The sequence below is a fragment of the Nuphar pumila genome, chromosome 6, assembly GCF_984573655.1.
Source record: "Nuphar pumila chromosome 6, dmNupPumi1.hap1.1, whole genome shotgun sequence".
NCBI classification, from domain to species: Eukaryota; Viridiplantae; Streptophyta; class Magnoliopsida; order Nymphaeales; family Nymphaeaceae; genus Nuphar; species Nuphar pumila.
In genome coordinates, this window is record NC_143254.1 from 100,394,731 (window position 1) to 100,416,308 (window position 21,578).

The window sequence follows — 21,578 nt, forward strand, 5'->3', positions numbered from 1 at the left end:
GCATGACACTTCTAGTTCTAATTATTTTTTTCTTCACTTTACCTTCGCTTGTTTCTTCTCCACATGCTTGGACACCTAGCAGATTGCATACATATGCACCAAAATTTCAGATCTTGATTTCCAGAATCTAAAAGCTGCAGTTTGGCTTGCAACAGGAAAGGGAGCTCAGGTTGTCCATCCTCATTATCAATTATTTAATATTTTAATATATGGCTGGTTCAATATTTTGCGATTACAATTTCTATAGTGATCCATGAATTGCAGTTTGTCATCATGGGTTCCAGTGAAACCTCGGGCTTTGAAGCTGCATTAAAGGTTCTTCAAAATGAATATAAGGTAAACCCTCATGTCCTTGTTGACGATTAGGATTTTGCATTCATTTATTTTAAGATCATAGTCCAACCAAAAGCATACCATTATCTCCACTCACTGACTTGTAGATAGGTAGCTGAATTTGGTTGAAGCCCTTGATGCATGATCTGGGTCAAAGTAGCTTTCATCTGCTTTAATGTTTTCAGATTGTCTTTATGAGAAACCTCTCAAAGCCAAGTGATGTGCTTTTGAGCCTTTTGAGGAATTAGGTAAGGCTCATAGGCTATGGCACATGGAAGCATACCATGTGGAACCTGTATGAATTGTGGGTGGCATCATTCACACAAAACATTGATGGGAGTTAGAACTGACATAGTATAATGGAGAGGAAAAAAAGAAATGCTTAATCCTGCATTACCATCAAATGCAAAGCTGACCATATTATTTATATTTAATTTTCAAAGGAGCTCCATTCCTTGCAGTTACTCTAATCACTTTTAGGGTGGTTGTTGAAGCGTTTTAGGCTTCATATCAGTTTTCAACATTACAAAAAAAGTGAATAAGCAATGAAAAACCTGTGCTTTCCTTATATTTTAGATAGTTTTGGATTGTAAAAGTACTTGGGTTGTAACGACCCCAACTCCTACCTTTGAAAAATGCGGAATATATATATATATATATATATATATATATATTTAGAGTTGCGGAAAACTTCCCAGAGATCTGGGGTCCTCACAGTTCCACTTTCCATTGGATAGCCCATCCACCACAAACGAAGTTGCAATTATCATTCATATCAACCAACTAAAACTCTTTTATTAATGAGTAAGAAAATTTCAAAGACAAGGTTTTCTTCAACTGAAAGTAAAGTAACAATTGCAGAAATTAAAATAACTAAAAGACAAAAGATAGAGCCACTAAGTCCTCTACTGAAGCCGACAAGCCCAAGTATAACTCATCCATCCCCAGATGCAATGTCCAACTTCACTGTTCACCATTTCCTGTGAAAAACCAACAAAGTAGGGTTTCAGAACCGAAATTCTGAGCACAACTACTTCTAAAGAAACCAGGTAAGAGAAAGAACATGGATAAAATTTCATGCAGTGATTTGAGCGAGTGCAGATATAAAATTTTGCAACATTCAATTATCTATAACTACCAACAATTGCATGTGCTCACCAGTCAGGAATAGTAAAGCAGTGTCCAATATCAATAACTAAATGATCAAACCTTTCAGCATGATTTCACAAAATAAATCATATGCTACCACCAAATGATGTCATAATATCAAGAATGATTCAAACATGCATGATCTAATGCATAACAGAAAAATGCATGATTATGTGCAATGCATGATTTCTTCTGTTATCTTTCAATTAAGTTTCATCTTTCCATATGCATGCCCTATTAAATGCACACATCTTTAAGTTCCTCTTTTTAATTACCGTGGCCCGCAGATACACCAAACGGGTACAAACCCCGAGGTCAAGTAGGTTCCCAGGGTAGCTTAACACACAATTTGTATTTTATTACTGGGTTCCAACTTAGCCCTCGACCGATATCAGGAAACAACACCATCCATCGGAACATTAGACCTCCACATCTAATGTCGGGGACACGAGGGACACCCCACGCCCATAAGTGCCACTTCCTTGGTACCATAAACTCACAGCTGTGACTAACACACCACTCCCGGGTAAAGTGGCGGGCTCTCCCTAAAACCGTGGCCAGGAGAAGAACCTCAATATCGGGTTCAGGGGCAACAACGCACACGGAGTTTTTGTATCCTCACAGTCTCCCCAAGACCGGATATCCAAGATTCTCATACTTCAGATGAGATATCTCAGAATGTAAATTACACTGTTCTTATTCATTATATTTTTATTTAATTCTATTCTTTAAGTTTGCAACACAATATGCAAAAGTAAAGTGAAAAATCCGCATCCTCCCTTGCGGGGACCCATTCGGGACTCCAGCCCGTATCCACCACTAGAACAGTGTAGTAATGTGCCAAGTGATGCATTTAGAAACATATGTGAAAGAAACCAAACCCACGGCTCTCCAGGCCGATGATGGGCCAATAGGCCATCGACGCATCACATCACAAAACCAAAACAGTGTTTCCTTTATAACACTAAGCAAAAATGTCAAAAGCATATATATTCGTGCAAATATAAACCCAAACATATGCATGTCATAATTCATTCATGTGCATTTTCAATATGTGTGTGTTACCTACATCACATATTTAACCAAATTCATGGTTTCTTTAAGTGTGTGAGTGTACATGTACCAATTCACACAATAATCAAGCGTACAGGTTCAAGAAGAATTATTAATAACTGAATCATGCTCACCCCCATGAGTACCATAACCATAACAGTCAAATGAAAACATAAACCTCCACGACAAGTGTTTCCATGCAATCCAATACCCAAGCTTTGAAATAACACATGGACTCTAGACAGAAATATAATGTCCAGCTAGAGACCTACAAGCAAGATACATTCCATACGTATAATTTCAGTTTCATGTATCCATCCTCCCTAAACAGTGTAACCTGAGCACTATTATACACAACTGAAAATTTTCAGGTTATGTTGCAATGATACCACGCTACATCTTACCAACTTTGAGCTTAACCCCACTCAAGAACCAGCATGAGCTACTTTAGAACAACTCAATTTACTTAAATTCATCAAATTGCACATTCTCAAACCAAAACTCAATTCAACATAAACTTTCAGAACACAGACTGATGAAACTCAATCATGTTCATAGAACATAACATGACTAAACCAAAATTTAACATAAACCAGGATATTCAACTGACCCATTAATGATTACTAACAAGTATAACTAGTTAGTCATGCTTCATTTTATTCATTTTATGCCAATAGATTGCCTAACAGAAAAATACTAATGAACCCATTCACGATTTCGTTAATGAATAACCTGAAATATCAGTGTGAATAACCAATACTTCTGTAAATGGATAACTTAGAACACATTACTGAAATCGTCGAACTTTCAATAAGAACTTGCAACAAACAACAATTCAGTGAACTAATGATACAAATATGTACTGTTTACATGATATGCCGAGTATGGATGGGGGACTGTACAAAAGAGTGGAGGTCGGCTATGTGTATCTACTAATTCTGTTCTTCTATTTGGCGCATCACAGTATGATATGGCAAGACAAAAATTGAAATAGATTTCTGAGGCTTGATGCCCCAAATGGAAACAGCAAGAGCAGAAGCCAAACAAATGTACAGACTTCAAACATGAGCAAAAACTAGGGTGGCTCATTAACTTGCACAGAAAATTTCTTTCTTTCTAAAGGAATGGATCGGGCCATAGAGTTTTCATTTAAAGTCCCAATTAGCAAACAATCAGTTTTTTTTTTTTCATACGAGTCACAGGCCAGCACCCAGCCGACTGGGTCGGCTGGGCCTGCTATGGCCCGACCCACCAGATGTAGAGCATCCAGCCGACTGGGTCGGCTGGGGCCCTGCTAACACAGCACCCAGCCGACTGGGTCGGCTGGGCCTGTCGCCTCCTACCCATGCACTAGTGGCCTGCAACATGAAACAACACATTTTTTTTTTATAAGCATATACGATTACTGTTTTCATAAGCATATACGATTATTGTTTTCCGATTTCAATATTTAGGGCATATTAAGAAAACCCCCAAATCAATTTGATTTGGGTATTTAGGGTTTATCAAGAAAACCCCCAAATCAATTTGATTTGGGTATTTAGGGTTTATCAAGAAAACCCCCAAATCAACGTATGGAATCGAACCCTGGTTCGATTCCTCACCCAGGTTCGAAGAAGAACCGTACCTCGAGAAGACTTTTTCGGCGATCGGAGGCTCGAGACGTGCAGGCACAGACGGCTGGTGTTGCTCCCCGCGGCTGCCGTGAAGAAGGGAGCTTGCTGGAAGACTTTGGTGGCTGTTGGTGGCTACTGGTGGCTGCGGGTTGCCGCAGCTTTTTCCGGCGACCTCTTCTTTCTCCGGTGCGCGCACGCAGACAGGGAGAGGGAGATTGAGGGACTGAGTGGAGAGAGAGGCGAGGGATAGAGATGAGGCTGAGTGAAGAGGGTCCCCTCTCCACTCCCTCTTATCGGGCAAGACCCCTCCCCTTCTTCACGCCGAGATGGGGGGAAAGGTCGGTTACGCCCTGCGTAACCCCCCCTTCCCCCCTTTCCTTTTTTGTTACGGGAGTTTCGGGCAACCCTTATCGGGTTGCCCTTTTCTCTTAAAAGGGTTGACATGGGGTGGGGCTCGGGTCCGAACCCGGGACCCGTAACCCGGCCCCCAAAATAATATGGATCCACAAGTGGATCCAAATGGATCCACTGTGGATCCAAATGGATCCACTGTGGATCCTCGGATACATTTTAAAAACTTAAATTTTTTTATTTATTTAGTGTTATTATTATTATTAATTCAAGATTTAAACCAAATAACCCTAATTACCCCCTTTATGGGTCCTAGATCCGAAATATGGATCTAGGCCCAACTTGAATAATTTGAAATATTTTCTAATAAAAATCTCGGGTTTTACATGGGTAACCAGGTAAATACATTTTCTTCTATTCTTAGAAGAAGAAAATTGTAAGGATTTGACTGGTGAATCCGATGATTTGAAGGACTTTGAAAGATATAAATTTTTATGATGCATAACGTGTGTTGAAAGAAACAAGCAAGGAAGCAATTTATAGACACAGAGAACACATTAAAAGTGTTGGACCAAATATAACTCATATAAAGAAGTTGGGAATTGATCAACAAATTTGAAACTAAGAAAAATGTGGAAAAAATGGGTGTGACTATTGAGTTGTTTATGTCTGTTTTGGGGTCTTTATGAATCAAATAGACCCATGAAAACTTTAAAGAAAATCAAGAGTATGAACTTTAGAGAGCATAACATACAACTCTATTCAATAGCTCAATTTTTATTACAATTCATTCAAAAGATAAAATTAATAGATTGATAATGCAGTTGCAAGATAGGACACTTTATTTTCTTGCCAATGTATCCTCGTCAAAGTTTCTTATATGCGTCTTTCAAAATCCTTGCTAGTCCAAAATTTCACTCTTAAGTTATAATAAACAACTATGATTTACAATGCCCAGTAACTAATTACAACTTTAATAATTAGAGTTTTGATGATTCGGATATGTTGATTAAAAATGTTGATGATAATCTGATGAACTTATTTTAAATCACTTTGCAACTTTAAATTGATTATGAAACCTATTTTTCAAATGCAGTACAAGTTCAAACTAGTTGAAATTTTTAAAAATTTATTTAAAAATCCAATTAACATTTCCACCAAAGATTTGAAGGGCCGATATACCTGTAATAAAGTATGCAGAATTACAAGAACAAAGTGCAAAAACACATACAAGTCCAAGAGTGAACAATTACAAAGTCACAGTACAAACACAAAAGTGTTTAAGCAAAAGTCCACTATGGGACAATACAAAGTGCCAACAAGGAGCAACACAACAAGTAAAAGAATAGGATTTTTATTAATAATATGCTTGAAAGCATTGAGAAAAATAAGGGGAACACCTCCCCTATTTATATACAACAAAACAAAAGGGAGGCCATTGGGAGCTCCCTTCGTACAGACGATGGGGAGCTCCCAACAGTCATATTTATGACTGTTGGGGCCCCAACGACTCTATGGAGTGGGCCCCTCAATGACATGAAAAAAAGAGAGGAAAAAAATAAGAAAAATGAAGAAAAAGAAAAATATAGTTGTTTCTAATAAACAACTATAATTACATGTAAAAAGACTAAAATGCCCCTGTTGGGCAAACTAATACAATACAGATTATATATATATATATATATATATATATATATATATATATATATATATATATATATATATATATATATATATTAAGAATACCCAAAATTCATTTGGACTGATAAATTCCTCCATTATTTCTAATGGGGGAATCTGCATATAATGATTGATAATCTCATGAAGAAACTCGAGAGGCCAAAAATTCTCTACCTTCTGATAACTGCAACAAGCCACCTAAAGGATGTATATCCTACTGACAATATTGAAGGGCCATATAAATCTCAAGATTAATCAGTAAAATCCCTATGATAAGTCTGATGAGCTGATTAATAGCTCAAGATTATTTTTTCCAAAGATTCTTGTACGGGGTCGATGTACCATTTGGCTGATGGTTTGCTTGTATTTCATGAAAACGGCATGTTAAGGAATGTAATATTCATATTGCAAGTGTGTGTATGCTGCCCTCTTAATTTTGTCCATATGTTTATTATAGAGGGGTATTTTTGTAACATAGCCATAGGGATTATAGTCCATTGTTTGTCTTCTTGTGTAACCCTAAGGGGACGTCCCCTATATGTTGTATTCTCTAATTCTTTTATGAAGTCCCCCCCCCCCTCTCTCTCTCTCTCTCTCTTCTCCACTGCATCGGAGTTCGTGCATCGATGATGACATCAGCAAGAACTGTACGGATGGATTGATTTCGATCAGTGGAGGCAAAAATCTGCTACATCTAGATTTTAGAAGCCTGTAGAATCAAGAATCAAGATCATCTGCCTCCATTTGGATTTTTGCTGATTTTTTGAAGAATTTCTGGGACGTGGATACTCGGGTGACCAGATTTGCATATTCTGGTCACTCGTGTTTTTGTGGGTTCTGATCATCAAGAATAAGTTCATTTTGGTCGTTTTTGTTAAAATATGTATCTCAATCTTGTAATCCAATATATATTTTATATAGATAAAAGGTACTACATATACATATATTATATATATGTATATGTATTTACTTTTTATATATATAAAATATGTATTTCCTCATTTATTAGCTGTAGGGGTAGTTTAGGTATTTCCTATTTTTTGCGCATATTCACATGTATGTAAATTTTACATTTTTTATTCTTTGTATTTTTTGTTTTTTTGTTTTTTGACTTTTTGACTAAACCTTGGGGGCCCAACCATATAGCTGTTGGGCCCTTCCAACGGTCACAATTGTGACCATTGGAGGGGCTCCAACAGCTATATGTTGGCCCCCCCAAGGCCTCTTGTGTGTATATACAGGGGCTTTCCCCTTTGTAAAAGTAAGGCTTTGGGTCAAAGCCAAATAGTGATTTCTATGAGATTTTAATGTTCATTTTGTATGCTTTTGAGCATTTGAGTGTTTTTGTATTGTGCTTTTGTGCACAAGTGTTCTATGTGTTCTTGTTGTGCTTATGTGCACGTGATTGTCATCAAGAATATTGAGATCTTGATTCTACTATCTTATCAAGGATACTTTCACAGTTTTTGGGTTGGAAACCTGATGGACTGTATTTGGGTGCTATTTGTGAGGATTTGAAGGACTTTTGGTGAATTTCTTGGGGTTTCTCTATTGTTGATAACCTGTTGAAGTATATATTGATTGTCGACTGCTTGGTTTGCATTAGTATTTGGTTGTACACATTTATCTGCAAAATCAGTTCCCTTGATAGCTTTTGCGGGTGTGCATTGTTAACAGATTTTGGTGACTCTTTGTATATCGGTAAGTAGTGTGGGTTGCATTGAAAGGTTGTGTGTGCAACTCTTGTGGCTTGTTTATTGGGCTGTATTGGTTTCTTTTGCAGCATTGTTGGTATTGTTGTTGTGGTTTGGTATTTTTTGCAGCCTTGTAGTCTCAGAGTTGGTGGTAGATAGAGAAGGGAGATTCTAACCCCGCTTGATGGGACTAACATGAAGCCCAATGTTGGTGATGCGAATTATGATACTTCAATGAAAGAATGGAAGATGAATAATGCTAAAGGTGAAGTCATGGATTCTTGGTTCAGTAGAGCCTAGGATTGTGATGAATATCTCTAAGTTTTAAGAAGCCAAAGGTGCATGAGGCTATTTGAAGCTAAGGGTGTCAAAGGGTCGGGTTTGGTTCGAACCCAGGTGGAACCAGACTTGGACCAGATTTTCGGGTATGGTATCAGGTTCGGACCTAGGTCTAATCGGGTCCACTGTAAGAAAAACCATACCCGAACCCGATAAGAACTACATGAACTAAACCGGGACCATACCTGGTAAAACCATATTTTTATCATTTTTACATTGAAAAATTGCGGGTCTTAATCGGAACTTATGTCAGGTCCTGGTCTGGTATAAAATTTCACGAACTATACCCGAGTCCATGTATTAATCGGACCTTCGGGTCTGGACCTGGGTCTTAATCGAGTCTTCTTATTTATCACCATACCCGGACCCTATAGGGTTTGGTTCGGGTCGGGTCCTGGTAAACCAGGTCCATTGACACCCCTATTTGAAGTAGGTATATATGCAAGAAAAATGGGCCCGACAGTACTAATTAATGCAAGACTTGAGGTCCTTGAGACAAGGAAGCAAATCTATTGAGGACTACCACTTTGAGATGCAGCTATCGTGGGATTTATTGGCCTTGATTGAGAGCAACAAGAAGTGCGATAAATGTAAGGATTGTAAGGCCTACATGGATGTAGAAATTCAGGCCAAGGAAACCGTGAGGGTGATAGAGTTCCTTATGGGACTTCGTCCTGAATTCGATAATTTGAGATGTTTCATAATTCACAGGACATTCCTCCCCCCTATCACTCATGCTCTTTCTGAGCTTATTGTGGAAGAGACTAAAATGAAGTCTCTTCAGTTATATCCTACTGGTGATTCAATTATGGTTGCATCTAAGCAGTTGAGTAGCTATGGCGGGCCCAAGGGTTGGGCACCCAAGATTGATATGTGTGGTGTGCAATGTAACTATTGCAAGGAAATGGGGCACATGAAAAAGTCTTGTTCAACATTAAAGAGGAAGAATGTAAAGATGGGTAGAAGTGTTGCGATGTCTAGTATGACCTCTAGTATAAATGGTGGTGAAAAGATCATAGGGAAGGAGGATGAGAAAAATACCTACAGTTGTCTCTACCTCCAATTTTGATGTTCAAGCTTCTGTGGCCTCTAGGCTTGATTAACTGATGCAGCAAGTCTTGTCAGAAAAGAGCCTTCACGTTGACTTCTGCAAGAGAGAGAAGAGAAGAGATGTTGGGAGAAGAGTCTGTAGGGAAAAAGACATCAGATCGGTTGCGTCTCTCATTCAATTGATTATATATTTAATGTATAATTCTAGGGTACGAAAATACCCTCTAATAAACTTTTAAAATACACTGTACAGAGATTGGATCTTGACCTGATCCGATACATGAATCGAGTCGGGTTTGGGTCCAAGACCCAATGACGACTTCTTTTCAGCCTCCCTTAAGTTGTGCATGGTCCTGGACCATGAACAACTTGTCTTTCAGAAACCAAAATTTGTCCTTTGTCAACCCTTTTGTGAAAATGTCCGCAACTTGTTCTTCAGTTCGCACAAACATGGGCTCAATCTCCTTTTCTTCAACCTTTTTCTTAATAAAGTGTTGATCTATCTCAATATGCTTTGCTCGACTATGATGGATAGGATTGAAGGACATATTGATGGCACTTTGATTGTCACACAGTAACAGTGATCGAGCAATCGATTCTCTCATTTCTATTAGAAGATGTCTTATCCATGTAGCCTTAGCAGTGGCAGCAACCATCGATTTGTATTCAGCCTCAGTGCTCGACCTAGCAACCGCCTTTTGTTTTCTACTGCTCCAAGATACCAGGTTCGGTCTAATGAAGCTACAATAACCAAATACTGATCGACGTTCATCTGGATCACCTGCCCAATCAGCATCAGCATAAATGATGATCTCATGACCCTCGCTTGGATCTAATTCTCTTTTCTTATATACCAGGCCATCACCAAATGTACCTTTCAGATAACGAAGTATCCTTTTGACTGCCTCCATATGTGACATATGAGGTTCATGCATAAACTGAGACACCTGATTAACCGAATACACTATGTCAGGTCTAGTAAAAGTCAAATATTGTAGCATGCCAACTATGCTACGATACTTAGTGGGATCTCCATATACATCCCCTTCTCTAGAACTCAGTTTCTGATGAATGACACTTGGAGTTGCTAATGGCTTACAATCTGTCATGCCTGCCCTGCTGAGAATGTCCAACGTGTATTTGTGTTGAGTAAGTGTAAGTGTATCATATCTTTTATCAACTTCCACCCCAAGGAAATATCGCAACTCTCCCAAATCTTTTATTTTGAATCTCTGATTTAGTAACTTCTTTACCTTCTCAATGTGATCTTTGCAGTTTCCTGTGATGATGATGTCATCTACATATATCAACAAAAGAGTAGTGACGCCTTGTTCATTGTGAATGAATAACGAGTGATCAAGAAAGGATCGAGAGAAGCCATGCTTTTGTATCTCTAGTGAAAAACTGTTGAACCAAGAACGAGAAGCTTGTTTTAATCCATATAGTGCCCTCTTTAGCTTGCATCCATACTGCTTGGTGTCTCGTTCTGCATACCCAGTGGGTTGTTCCATATAGACTTCTTCTTTTAAGTCCTCGTGTAGAAATGCATTTTTAACATCCAAATTACTCAATGTCCATTCATGTTCATTGGCTAGACTCAGCACAATGCGAATAGTCCCCATCTTTACTACATGACTGAAGGTTTCATCAAAGTCTTGTCCTTGTTCTTGTGTGAATCCCTTGGCTACTAATCTGGCTATCTTTCGATGCTCCCATTTGGTTTATATTTTATCTTGTATACCCATTTTGACCCAACGACATTTCTGTTTGGTGGTCTAGGCACAATCTCCCATGTCCCACATTCATGTAAGGCTTTCATTTCTTCATTCATTGCTTCAACCCTTCTAGAACTTGCAACTTGATAGAACATGAAAGGCCCATCCTCTTTACTTATGGATGTCAAAAATAACTGAAAATCCAATGAATTTTTTTTATAACTTACCCACCTGTCAAGCGGATGTCGAATCTGTGAGGATCTTCTGATATCCATCATCTGAGAAGCAGGATCAGGAGGATCCGAACCTGTACAAGTGATGGATGAGGGCTCTTTCTCTCGCCGGGTGTATACAACGCCCTTATACCTTGTTGGCTCCAAGTCTTGAGTAACAATCTCTTCCGTTTGAACTTCACTTGCTGATTCTTCATGTATCTCCTTCTGACTGCAGTTTACTGGGCAGTCTTCTTTAGCACTGGAGAAGAGTTCAGAATTTAACCATGGATGGTATACCTCAACGCTAGGACTTGAATGAGAAACATGGAGGTTTGAATTAGGCGGCCGATCATCGAAGTTCATTTCATCAAAAACTACATCTCTCGATATTTTGACGCGCTTAGTCAAAGGATCATAGCACTTATATCCTTTGTAGTCTTCTTGAAACTTATGTCTCAAAGAGCTGTCAATGTGAGCATAGCAAATAGACCCAAACACACGTAATTCATGATAATCAGACTGTATGCCAAATAGAGAGAAATATGGTGACTTATTTTCTAAAATGGTCATTGGCAGTCGATTTATCACATGAACTGTGGAATGAAAAGCTTCAGTCCATAATGCTACAGGAAGATTGCTCCCGTGCATCATGCTCATTACACTCTCAACAATATGTCGATGCTTCTTCTCAGCAATCCCATTTTGTTGAGGTGTATGTAGGCAAGACACTCTTCTCTTTATCCCATTATGTTGAAGAAAATTAACAAAGTCACTCGAGGAGAATTCACCTCCTCCATCATACTGAAAATTGAGAATGTTGGTAGAGAAATGATTCTGAACAAAGGAATGAAATTTCCTAAACAATTCAAAAACTTCTGATTTGTGTTTCATGAAAAATATCCAAATATAGTGAGAGTAACTATCAATGAAAATAAGGTGATATTTACTGCCAGAAAAAGAAGTAATTGGGGCAGGACCCCAGACATCAGAACAGATGACCTCAAAGGGCCTTGAAGCTCTCTTATTAATAGAATTGAATGACAAAACATGACTCTTACATAAATGGCAACTAGAACACTTCATATCAATGACTTCCGAACTCAAACTGGACTTAGGAATGAGATTATTCGAGTCAAGTTTTTCAATAAAATGACGACCACAATGGCCGAGACGACTATGCCAAAGTCTTGGCTTATTACATTCAGAAATGGCAAACACAGACTCAGAAGAAACATGAAGTTGATGTTAGTGAGGCTTCAAGGATGAATAGTCAGACCGAACAAAGGAAGAATCTTCTTGAAAAATGTACATGTTGCCCCATCTTTTTTCTTCAGCGAATGTCTTCCTCGTGCGAAGATCCTTAACATAGACAAAAGAGAGAGTAAATTCAACTGAAGCATTAACATCATCAACAAGTTTTGAGACAGAAACAATGTTCTTCTGAATATTAGGAGCATGAATAACATTTGAAAGATTAAGAGAAGATTTTGACATGAATATAATGGCATTTCCAATATGTGAGATAGAATGATGAGAGCCATCTCCCGTGACTATGCTATTCTTACCAACATAAGGAGTAAGAGTCAAGAGTTTACCCGCATCACCCGTGACATGGGTAGCTGCTCTGGAGTCGACGTACCAAATGCCTTTATCATTTTGCTTCATATTCAAGTCTGCCAATGCTGCCAACAACAACTCTTTTACTTCTCCATCCTTCCTAGCTTCTGCTTGTGGACCTTTTCCTTTGTTTTGAGGGTTGAACCAGTAGTTTGCTTTAATATGTCCTTTCTTATTGCATAGAAAACATGTGGGAATGAGCCTTTGTCCTTGTACATTGGGCGTTGGAAGTATACCACGGCCTCCAAAAACATTTCTCGCTGGGCCTCCCTTTCCTCGAAAGAAACTTCCTCGACCTCTACCATAAGTCATTTCCGTGGCGAGCACATCTTGGGTTCCTGGATGTCCATGAAGATCTTCAGAAGATCCTTTCAGAGTCATTTCATATTGCAGCAATTTCGCGCGAAGATCTTCAAACTTCACAAGTTTTGGTAAACATAATAAAGTCGTCGTCATGACATGATACTCTGGTCGCAGCCCACTCAAGGTTTGTTGTACCTTATCCTTTTCACTGACGAGACACCCCACAATAGCCAGCTGATCCGTGATACCTTTCATTTTGTTCAGATATTCCATAATAGACATGGAGTCTTTCTTCAGCATTTGAAATTCTCGTTTGAGAAACATGATTCTCGCCTCAGATATCTGTGAATATGTTTGAACTAGCTTATCCCACAGCTCTTTGGCCGAACAGTCATCAGGAATGGCTACAAGAACCTCCTCTGAGAGAGTTGAAGTGATATATGCCACTAACGATTGATCCTTTTTCATCCAAGTGACATATTCGGGATTCTTGAGAAGAACAATAGATTGCGCCCCTTTATCGTCCGTTCTTTCCTGCTAAGTGAATTCTGGAGGAGGTGTGACTGATCCATCCAGATGGCCAGAGAGATCCTGACTCTTTATAAATGAAATAATTTGTCTCTTCCAAGTTAAAAAGTTGGTATTATTCAGTTTTTCAGAGACTAATTGTTCAAGGAAATTGGAAGAAAGTCCTGACTGTGGATGATGTGAATCCATTTGAATGCTTGGGAGAAGATTTGGACAGAGAAAGTAATGTTTAGAATGGGGATATTTTGTTTAACTTTGGTCAGGAAAAAGATAATATTCAGATATTCAGATAGGAATGAAAATAAAAGATTAAAGGTATGACTTCAGAACTGTGTATAGGAAAAGGTGAATCTGAAACGATGTTCAGATATGAAAGGTGAATGGAGAAATAGACTTGGTTCGGCCTTGTTTAGACTGACGTGATGCAGGTCACGTGAGAGAAAATAATATGGCAGAACTCGGTTCAGCTTTAGCGTGAAAACACATAATGTATAAAATGACAACAGTAATTTAACAGAAACAAAACAAGAAATTAAAGATGACAGTAGGATGAGTTTCAGATTCACGTTAGAATAACTTGACAGAAATAAGAGATTCTGTCGCTGAAGATAAGTCCTGCAGACTTCACGCTGGCGACGACTTCACGATGATGGAGTAGACTGTCGACGAGGAGAAGAGGTCGACACTTCACGTTGATGGAGCAGACTGTCGACGTAGAGAAGAGATCGGTATTTCAGACTGCTCTTCACGCCAGGAAATGGTGTTGTTCTGTCGGTTCTACACTCGCTGACAAGAACGAGGAGATGAGGACTGGAAACAAAGAATAGAGTACGAGATTTCACACCCAGAAATTTACTGCTTTGATACCATGTCAGAAATGAGCCTTCACGCTGACTTCTGCAAGAGAGAGAAGAGAAGAGATGTTGGGAGAAGAGTCTGTAGGGAAAAAGACGTCAGATTAGCTGCGTCTCCCATTCAATTGATTATATATTTAATGTACAATACTAGGGTACGAAAATACCCTCTAATAAACTTTTAAAATACACTGTACAGAGATTGGATCTTGACCCGATCCGATGCATGAATCTGGTCGGGTTTGGGTCCAAGACCCAATGACGACTTCTTTTCAAGTCTAACATCTCTTTCTATCAGCTTCATCTAGTTCAGCTATACCTTCTAGTACCTCTGGTTGTTCTTATGCAGGTATCTCTAGTATTAGTTTTGGTTGGTTGATAGATTCAAGAGCATCATGTCATATGACGTCTAATGAGTATATATTAACTAATTGTAGGCCATGTTGTGGTGCCTTTCACATTGCAGATGGCTCCCTCATGGATATCTCTAAAGTTGCATCACTTTTGATTCCAATCCTTGTGAAACCCTCAATATATCTGAAGTTTTCTTGGTTCCTTCTCTTTTCATGAACTTGTTTTTTGTTAGTCAATCTACTCAATTCATGTAATGTCGCGTATTTTCACACTTGGTCATTTTCAGATTTTTCGAAAATTTGGCTAAGTCTGAGAGAAAAATCGTTTGGACCTCGTTATTAGATTGATGTTTTTGAGTCTGGGCTTGGCTCAGGTCTCATCAGCTAGGTCGAGACGAGCCAATCAAAACGTGAGAAAAAGTATAATTTTCGACTTTCAAATTTAAGCGAAATTCATAGCACATAATTGTGAGATTGTCGTTTATATCGTATTATCTTGATTATTTATTGTTCGATGTCTTATGCATGCCATTCATAGCACATAATTGTTTTGATATGTAATATTATAGTTTTATCTTATGCAATTCATCATTGTTTGATGATGTCTTATGCAGCTCATAGAGACATAAATGATTCATATGTGATTTTATGATTGTATTTTGTGAAATTCATCATTTTTCACGTGTTATGATTTTTTTAGAAAATTTTGTTATTTTTTTATTAAAACTTTATGATTTTTTACAATACAATATGATACATATCTAACTTTGGGCTCAACCGATATAGGTTACGATACAATACTTACAACCTTGGGTAAGGCAGCTAAGAAGATACCTATGTTGGTTACATAATATTTCAGACAAGCAGCAAGTGGTTGAACATAATTGGTGGAATAAATTTAAAAAGAAAAGATAATATATAGCTTTTAAGCCACAAGGAGAGATGTCCCTGGATACAATAGGGATGATATTCTGGTCATGTTCTCATCATAGACAGAAACACATTAGCATGTGATACTGATTCATATAGAAGAGGGATATCTCAAAATATTAGATGTGTAGCTACACATTTTACAATAATTGTGAAACTTTTTGGTGATAAATGCCCTAAGTTGGGTTTACTGTTTGAACACATATTTTGGATGTGGATCTGCATGTGCTGGCTTGGCTTGGGTTTGCCCCGGATACTCTTATACATATAAATATGAATTTCAATTTCATGATAATATGTGGTATATATTTTGCCCTAGAGTTCTTGCCATGTTTTTTTCCAAGAGAAATCAATTTGTTTATATTCTCCAAAAAGTTTCCTTGCTAAGCATGTCTAAGAAAATGGTTTGTGGATGTTCCAATGGATTGACTTGTGATCTGTCTATGATAAGCCTTATCAGGCCTTGAATGAAACGAGTTATATAAGTAGATCAATTTAAGTCTTGTTCATTTGAGTTCAACCAACTAAAAAATTAATATGCCTTGGTTAATCCATATTATATCCAGTTAATTTGATGTCAACCCAGCCAGTTTGCAGACCATGCTACCATTTGATAGCATGGCATTTGGTTTTAGGTGGTACTTGGAATGGCAAATTGAATATATGCCATAGGTTGGATAATTATTATTTTTATCATGATATAAATGCATATATTAAAGGATGGTAACTTTCTTATTTTTTGATTGAAAATCTGGGTTTAGGCAGGCATTTACCAATTCATTAGGGTGGAATTGAAGTTGCAGTGATGTTGCAAACTTACAAGTCAGATAAGCTGGGAACCACTTGAAACCCTGTATTGACGAATGATGCCTAAATGGTCTAGACTCCTTGCTAGGAAATTTTTTTCTTTCAGTACATGATTAAGTGAGAACCTTTGAAACCTGTGGATATATGATAGTACCTCTTAATTTACCATGTTAGTCTGTCCCTACATTTAACATCATCATCGATTGCCCCTTGGATGATTCCAAGTTGATACAATATTCCATCCCAACCTCATTAAGAATTGGCGGCCACCAGTTTGGCTCTCTTCTGTTTCTTAACCTTTTGTAATCCAGCCAATACTAATAAATTTACCTTTGCAATCGCAGAGGAGGATAACAACCGACATTTATAGCCTTTGTTTAGAAAGGTGGACCATTGAATTTACGACATGGAACATTTATTCTCTCACTGCATTGAATATTTCTGGCACTGCTTCCATATCCTTTTCATTGTTATTTTCTATCATTCTTCTATTATGCTATCTCATATTTTTTTATAATTACTTGAAATTGCACCAACTATCAATTCTGCAATTTCCTGAACTTGCTAATTGCCTAAGTGCTGCTGCTATTTCCATGATGCATGCGTCCTACCTTAGCCTATGTACTGCTGCCATTTCCATGATGCATGTGTACTACCTTTTTCTGGATAGTTTTTGCTAATGGGCAGTTTAAACACCAAACTAGTGTTTGTGAGACCTATGAATATGATTCGTTGCACCAGGGGCCAACATTCCAGACCATGGAGTTTGTCTTGTGTTGGCAACCTGTGGGAAACTGCCATGCAAATGGTTAACGCAGTGCTGGTACAGGTGACTTGGACCAAATTCATTTGCTAGGGGAAAAGGAATCACCTTTTTCAGGGTTAGATTCCAGTCTGCCTTGGCTGTGAATTGAGATGATGGTTCCCACACCAGTTTCTCTTTTGTGGCAGAAATCTGAGAAGGAGCGGCAATCACTCACCCCATATTGTGAGGAACCTGTGAAGAAATGTTAAAAAGACAAAAGCATTGACTGCCTACGGGTTACAAGAATCTTTGGTGGAATTTTTTGGCATCAAAACTGCCCTCTAATATACTACTGACTGACTGAAACCATAGAATTTTATATTCCCTTCCAATGACATTCCCTTCCAGCAAGCGATTAACAAGAACTGCCCTAACTATGGTTCAAACCATAATTCACTGTTGTGACTACCAATCACCTTCCACTTATGTCCTTCTAAGATGCAAATACTAGAAATGAATCAAATGATGCTTTGCCGACTCCATGGTCCCCAGCCCAGACACCAGCTGAAACGTGCCTATTTAACTCTTAACATATTTAGTTGATACCAGTTCTATCCCTGGATTTTGTCTCACAGACTAGCTTGGACAACAAGAACAAGCTAACATCCATTAATTTTCAAACCGTAATCCCCTCATTCCTGGGCATCTCTCAGCTAAGCAGATGATGAGTGCTGTGCAATTCCTGTACACTGCAGAGTAAGGATGTCAATGGTTGGACCTACACGGGACTCAGTGGAGATCTGACTCTAAGAGTGCTGGTACTAGGTCCAGGTCTTACTGGCTCTAGCATATAGTAAAACATAGCACAAACCAGTCCAGGGAAAATATTAAATTTTTATACTTTTTACATTGAAAATGTGTGGATCTTAGTTAGAGAACAAGTCAGGACTCAGAACTGGGTCTGGTATGAAATTTCATAAACCATACCTGGATCAATATACTACATGGAACCTGTGGTTCTGACCCGAATAATTAATTGGAGGCATTTCTTTATTACCAAATTCAGGACCTGCTGGATCTGATCCAGGTTGGAATCATGTCATACCCTTCCTGTTGACTGGCCTACCTCAGAGGGACATTTGTGTAGTGGTCTCCATTGAAGAAATTGCAGGATGAGGCAACTGAACTCAATGTCCATCCAGAAGATAGGAATGGATGCTGGGGCTGAATCATAAGGAGTGGAGGACCACTCACCCCGCCATAGAGGGTAACTTAGTGAGACTGAATTCATTTATTATGTATTTATGAAATACCTATTAAATTTTAGATGTCACATAACATAATCACTGGTCTATGGCATATGCTATATGTATGCGATGTACTTTTTTGTATATGACCAACTTATATTGGATACCGTAGCTATGAGATTTTTCTCACTATGATCTTGGACACTTTCTTTGTCTGTTCAAGCACTTTGCATTTGATCTTGTGCATTGAAATTCTTCATATTATTTAAGTCAATATTTAGTCATTGTTGAATTTTATGGTTCAATTCGATCTTCAATCAGTGGATAAGTGGTTATTTTCTTGTTCTTGCAGAAACAACTGAGATTCATAAACAAGTACGATGAGCCCTTCTTGCATCTAGTACTGGCTGGTTCCGACATCATCTTGTGTCCATTCCATGATCCCGAGCTACAGTTGCTGGTAAATCAATATGAGGGAAGAGGGAAGAAACAAAAATATGAAGCTGTATCCAATCATACAAAAGAATGATTGTCGTGATCCAGAGAAGTCTCTTACAAAATAATTCATATTTTTCAGGATTGTTTGAACTGCTGGCCTTCATCATACAGAAGGTGCCCGTAATATTGTACAATGAGGAATAAACAAGCAGAGCTGCATAATTAATAGAAATAGCGCAGAAATAATAAAATGATGAGTAGAAGACTGCAGTATATATGACCAAAAAAAAGAAAGAAAACCTTTGAGACACAGAAATAAAGACTCCCTCTCTCACAGACAAATGCATGCACACACACACAGAGGCACTTTGAATGCACTCAGGTGATAGAAACATGCTTCCTGCTAGAAAAATAACTAACACTGTAAAAACACAAAAAGTAAGGCATCTTTTACAAGAAAAGGATTTAAAAACTGAGAAGCTCAAGATGAAAATATTGAGGATATAATGCTGATATCTTATCTCTAGATAACAAGTGAATTATTAAGAAGTTTGTTTATTTATGGAGAAATTGTTGACCGATGATTTTCTTTGTATCCAAATAAACAAGGATTCCTGAAAAAACAAACCACTGCCAATTCATCATGGCAAACCATGGCTAAAAAATTTTAACTTTCAGGAAAAGTTACATCTGCAGTTTGCAGATCTAACAATCGTCTTTCCCCTCCCACAAACTGATGGCTGGTATTTGAAAAAGAAATTTCCGACTGTCAAATTTCTGCACAGGTATTTTTAGCCAACCACCCAAGATTACAGTAAGATGCAGTGGGTAGGGAATCTTTGAGTAATTAGCAATCTGATATGTCTAGTATTGCCTATTTAGAATGTTTTGAGTCCTATACTACAAGTTAGGCTTTATTTTGTCCATGATTATCTTAGCATGATATGGGCCATTGAATCTTTATTCTCTTTAAAATTTGCACCTACAACTTATTGGATATAATCAGCCAGGGATAGTAGATAGACATACAAACTTCTAGAGCTAGGTCTAGCTTTTGTTGACTTTGTCAATAAAGACCAAAGGATGAAGGACACTGGGTATCATAAAGAATAATACCAAATATCATGGTTCCATACCCTTTATAATCCATCTCTTGTGGTATGAAGCCACAATACATGCTCATGCTACAACCTTTTGTTTACATTAATCCGATCATCAAATCTAGAAATTTCCATTTGCTTACATCCTATTATCACTGGTTGTTAGTTTTTGCACCTGAATCCATTTTTTCTCAGAATACTGGATTTGCCATGTAGGTATCTTGAAATTGTATAATTTTCCTTGAACTATTCTCTGGTTGGAAAATTTTCAGTAGCCATGCTTTTGCATTTGGTGTTTTGAACCCCTTTTTGTTCATAACACTGGACTTGCCATTCAGATATCAGATTATATAATTTTCTTTACACTATTTTCTAATTGCAGAACTTTTCTTTAATTAGTTGAAAATTTTGTGGTTGTTTAGGATTCCCTAAAGATTGTAGGCCATTGTATAATCCATTGTTTCCATGTGCAGCTCAAAGGACTGAGATATGGTGCTGCACCTGTTTTGTTTGACATGACTGTTGAAGGATTGAGGTAATAATTGCTATTGAAGATTCTACTTGTCAAAGGAAATGGAACTGTCTTCTCAACGGTTTTTAAATTCTGTCCAGGCATCCTCATAGGCATCAGTTTGGTGGCTTGAACTTGTTGCAGCATACTTTTTCTTCTTTTGCAGATATGTCTCTGGGCCAAGCACTTGATCATATGGTGCACTTCTTTAAGCATAACTTTAGCTCCCTTTTTGAGGATCACATGTTTATGTATATCAGCTGTTCAGGTTTAACACATCAACAAAAACATGTTTTTTTTTTTTTAATTCATTTTTCTTTCTTTTGTTTCATTTTGAAGGTGAATGATCCAGTAGGATGGACTTGGAAGATAAAGGAAGGAATATCAAAAGATTTATCATGGGATGCAGAATGCTGTGACAAACATTTGGCTGCATATGGGTTCATAAAGAATATGTAGAAATGGTTTGCTCGATCATCCATTTGTATATTTTTCAAATAGGTCTCTCTTCATGCTTGTATGTATTTAAATCCATGTAAAACTTGTGTGTTTATTTGTAATAATGAGATGTTAAATGTGCCTGGCATGATTTATGTCCAAGGCCATGAATCTCCATGTAGTTTTATGTTTGAATATCTAAATCCACATGCACCTTGACATATTTAAGGCATGTTAGTGGTAGAGAACAAGGGCCATACCGGGTGTGGTCTGGATGTTCTAGGGAGGGCAAATAAGTAATTTCAGAGGGTAAAAGTACAGAAACGATCATATAAGTATTTTCTTAAAAAGATCTACATTTATATTAAATGTTTGAGAACCGCGGTAGCCAAAGGTAAATTTGCCTACATTAAGCGCATATATGCAAATCACCCAAAAAGTTGGCTCTGAAATGGCTGTCCCATTTCTATAAATGGAATACAAGGGCCAATAATACACAGTATACACTACAG

The 21,578-nt window shown here is 37.9% G+C and overlaps 1 protein-coding gene across 4 annotated transcripts in view; it reads left to right on the forward strand.

Annotated features, from left to right (window-relative positions):
* Nucleotides 1-21,281, forward strand: part of LOC149835407 (UDP-Glycosyltransferase superfamily protein) — a 53,507-nt gene extending 32,226 nt beyond the window's left edge. For 3 of the 4 annotated variants that reach the window (XM_090008478.1, XM_090008479.1, XM_090008481.1), the window contains 6 exons: nucleotides 83-169; nucleotides 265-336; nucleotides 18,932-19,039; nucleotides 20,591-20,652; nucleotides 20,730-20,826; nucleotides 20,968-21,281. In XM_090008478.1, the coding sequence (XP_089864604.1) occupies nucleotides 83-169; nucleotides 265-336; nucleotides 18,932-19,039; nucleotides 20,591-20,652; nucleotides 20,730-20,826; nucleotides 20,968-21,087 (546 nt within the window). In that variant the 3' untranslated portion in view covers nucleotides 21,088-21,281. The remainder of the gene's footprint in view (nucleotides 1-82; nucleotides 170-264; nucleotides 337-18,931; nucleotides 19,040-20,590; nucleotides 20,653-20,729; nucleotides 20,827-20,967) is intronic. The other variant, XM_090008480.1, reaches the window with a different exon arrangement.
* Nucleotides 21,282-21,578: the final 297 nt, after the last annotated feature.